General features: G+C 40.2%; 1 protein-coding gene across 1 annotated transcript; it reads left to right on the top strand.

Annotated features, from left to right (window-relative positions):
- Positions 1-234: 234 nt before the first annotated feature.
- Positions 235-2639, top strand: LOC134459097 (uncharacterized). Its single transcript, XM_063211747.1, has 3 exons — positions 235-581; positions 708-810; positions 2094-2639. The coding sequence occupies exons 1-3, from the start codon at positions 253-255 to the stop codon at positions 2619-2621; spliced, it is 960 nt and encodes a 319-aa protein (XP_063067817.1). The 5' UTR covers positions 235-252; the 3' UTR covers positions 2622-2639.
- Positions 2640-3769: the final 1130 nt, after the last annotated feature.

The raw sequence follows: 3769 nt of genomic DNA, 5'->3' as shown, positions 1-3769 counted from the left end.
GAAAAAGAAAAACTCATCTGCCAAGCTTATGATGGAGCGAGCGTAATGAGAGGTGCCACTGGTGGTGTTCAGAAGCGAATAAAAGAGAACTACCCAAATGCGCACTACATCCACTGCTACGCGCACCAGTTGAACTTGATCATGGAACAAGCCACCAGTCACATTTCTAAAGTAAGGAACTTTTTTTCGGACCTTGGTGGCTTTGCCAGTTTTTTTTCAAGATCACCCAAGAGGACCAGTGTATTGGATGAAATGGTTTACCGCAGGCTGCCAACTTCCAGCAAGGTCAGGTGGAACTTTCACAGCCGCGCTGTCAACACGGTGTTTGAACACAGAGAGGATCTCATCAAATGTTTCCATGCCATACGAGACTCGGGAGACTTCGATGAAATCACCGTGAGAGAGGCAGGAGCATATGCAAGGATCCTGGAAGACCCAGACTTCAGGTTCTTCCTGCAACTTTTTCACCAGATCATGCCCCTTGTAGACACTCTCTATGCCAGGCTACAGAAGAGGAGCATCGACTCAGTGTACATTAAGAGATGCATCCAAAGATTCCAGGAGGACATACAGAAGATCAGGTACTAATTTGATTTGGTTTTAGATACATTATTTTATGGTTTTCTGCTTCAATAACATCAGTTAAAAAATAATGAAAGCCGTAAAAAATAAACGAATTAAACAAACACCTTACTTCCCCTTCACAGAGATTCTCTCCATGCCATGACAGTGGAGCACAGCAGTCTATCCCTGCAATCAAGAAAACGTGTGGCTCTCTCTTCAGAGGATCACCAACGAATTGCAGCTGAAGTGAGTAGAAAGCATGCCTTGTATAAAAAAAAGCCTTGTAGAAATAACTTATTATATACATTCATGTGGGTGGTTGACGTTTAAGGGCGTAACGCCCAAAAAAAAAAAAAGTTTGGTAACACTTTCTATGAAGCCCATATCTATAGCCCATTATGAGCGCATTTATAACAAATTATAATGCACATTATAATTACTTACAACGCATTATGACTACACCCATGATGTTTCATGATGTGTTTCCTGATGTGTTATGTTAACAGTAACAAATAACCATGAATCTATCTTATAATGCTTTATAAATCCACGGGTGTTATGAGTGCTCGTGACTGCATATAAACTACAGGCTGCCTGATGGGGCTTATAGTACATTACGATGCATTATAGATGTGTATTATACAGTGCATTATAGATGCATCCATATGAACTTCACTTTACTTAGAGCACACATTGATGATAATTATGACAGTTTATCATCCAGGTCTGTGCATAGAGGGGTATAGGTGCTCATAATGTACTATAAGCCCCATCAGGCAGCCTGTAGTTTATAGCCAGTCATGAGCACTCATGACACCCTTGGATTTATAAAGCATTATAAGCTAGATTCACAACTGTTAATATAAAGCATCATGAAGCATTATGGCTGTAGTCACAATACATTATAAGTAATTATAATGGGCATTATAATTTGTTATGAATGCGCTTATAATGTGGGCTTTACGTAAAGTGTTACCAAAAGTTTTTACAATTCCTTTTTAAAGGAAAAATAACAGTTTTGTAGATTTTTAACCAATGTTATGAAAAAACAAGGCGTCACGTCTCCCACCCATATACTGTATTGTACCTTTTTAAGGGTGCACTTCAGAATTGCTATTTATTGCTATTTATATATTTATTACTCCAAGTGATGTGGAAGGCTTTAATTTTGCTCTATTGTACTGATGGTCAATTACACTGGCCTACTTATTAACCAAGTGCTATACATACTCATTTATGTTTCTTTTCTTAATTAAAACACAACTATATCAATGGATTAATAACACAATTAACTTGTGTAGCCTTTTAAACAGACATGCTACACATGTTTCTTTTTTAAAGCTTACTATTTGATCAAAGTTGTAAACCAGTTGGGCTATAAACAGCTGGCCTAATTACCAGCATTTCATGTGCACAAACTCCATTAGCAGACAATGTCTTATACACTGCTGCCATCTAGTGGCCAATCATAGACATGCTAAAAACCAAGTGCCTTTTTACCCATTTCTTGAATGCCTTTGTTTTTTTAGGTCTGTGATACCATCCTGGGGCACACCAGAGAGAGGTTCCAGTTCACAGACCATCTCATCTGTGCAACCCTCCTGCAGTGCGATCGGTTTGAAGATTATCAAGTGGATTTTCCAGAGGAGGCTCTTAAAACCACAGTGAAGGCTTACCCTGTCCTTGACAGCAGCAGGCTGAAGACAGAGCTAGAACTCCTCTACAGCAACGAGGAATTCAGAGCGTGTAGTGGTGCGGTGGACTTCCTCCAATTCTTTATGGAGAACAACTTGGGGGAGCTTTTTTCAGAGACGGTAACCCTTTTGAAAATACTTGTCACCACACCAATGACGACAGCAGAAGCAGAGAGGTGCTTCTCGACTCTTAAGCGAGTGAAAACATTCCTGAGAAACACAATGTCGCAAGATCGCCTCAACGCACTGGCTACCCTGTCTATGGAGAGGGCCATAGTGACAGAGATGACTGACTTTAACGTTAAAGTCATTGACACATTTTCAAATTTAAAAGAGAGAAGGGCCAAGTTCCTCTACAAGTAGCACTTAAGCATTTAAGCACTTTTGTTTGTGTGTGTGTGTGTATGTATGTGTGTGTGTGTGTGTGTGTGTGTGTGTGTGTGTGTGAGAGAGAGAGAGAGAGAGAGAGAGTCAGAGAGAGTCAGTGAGAGAGAGAGAGAGAGAGAGAGAGAGAGAGAATGAGAGAGAGAGAGAGAGAGTGTGTGTGTGAGCCGAATACATCAAATACATGTAAATGTATCCACTTTTCATTACATAAAATTTTCACTTTGTATTTCTAATTTTCTGACTACCTGTGTTTCTTTCAATAGTTATTTGAATGCACTGTCTTGAGCAGGTCAAGCTGAACAGGTTACCCCAAAATACACCAGAATGCAGGAAATTGCATCCTAGAAATCAAAAATTTTCTGGGGGGGGGGAACCCCAGACCCCCCGCATGGGAATAGTCGCAATATTAATTTCATAGCTGAAAGTGTGCCCTACCCAATATTTCTGTCACCAGCCGCCACTGATATTGCCTATGGGACATAAACACAAACTTGGACATGAACGCAAGAGCCGCAAAACACCAGGCAAAGAGCCGCATGCGGCTCGAGAGCCGCGGGTTAGCCACCTATGGTTTAGCACAGACCTTATTAATGGAGGTGATTAACTGCCACAGTGGTAGTGTACTGCTAATGATATTTAGTGGGAAATTGCTTTCACATCATTTTCTTTTACATTCGGTGATGTATTGTTACAGTTTTTCTCGATTGCCTCCACACAAGTTCTGGTACTTCACACACAATTCTCGGAACATCTCACCCATTTCCCAACTCCCCTAACCAATGTCACTGAACACTAAGCAAAATTCCTTCTTTACACTCACATTTCAGTTTTAAAACACACTCTTTTCAAACCATTACACACAATTTTCTGGATTGCACACAATTTTCATGAAGAAAATCCCTGGTTGTCGCACTGAACACACTGCCATTCAAAATACTAAAATCAACTGCCATACTATATTCACTTCCTCATCACATGGGCAAACTCTCTTCATACCGGTGTACAATCTGAAATCATCACCCCATAAGGACACACATTGCATGTCATATTGATGAAAACATGAGTGGATGCAGTGAGAAAACACATTTGTTTAGTTTTTGAACTCCAAAATCTGAATCTGTTAT

The sequence above is a fragment of the Engraulis encrasicolus genome, chromosome 1, assembly GCF_034702125.1.
Source record: "Engraulis encrasicolus isolate BLACKSEA-1 chromosome 1, IST_EnEncr_1.0, whole genome shotgun sequence".
Lineage (NCBI taxonomy): Eukaryota > Metazoa > Chordata > Actinopteri > Clupeiformes > Engraulidae > Engraulis > Engraulis encrasicolus.
The sequence above is the reverse complement of the archived record's forward strand: the minus strand, read 5'-3'. Positions and strand labels throughout refer to the sequence as shown.

Excerpts from the sequence above, each read along its gene's own strand:
- LOC134459097 (XM_063211747.1), top strand. The coding sequence starts at position 253 with ATGGTTTACCGCAGGCTGCCAACTTCCAGCAAGGTCAGGTGGAACTTT. Across the intron at positions 582-707 it reads GAGGACATACAGAAGATCAG|AGATTCTCTCCATGCCATGA; the intron begins GTACTAATTTGA and ends TCCCCTTCACAG. Across the intron at positions 811-2,093 it reads ACCAACGAATTGCAGCTGAA|GTCTGTGATACCATCCTGGG; the intron begins GTGAGTAGAAAG and ends TTGTTTTTTTAG.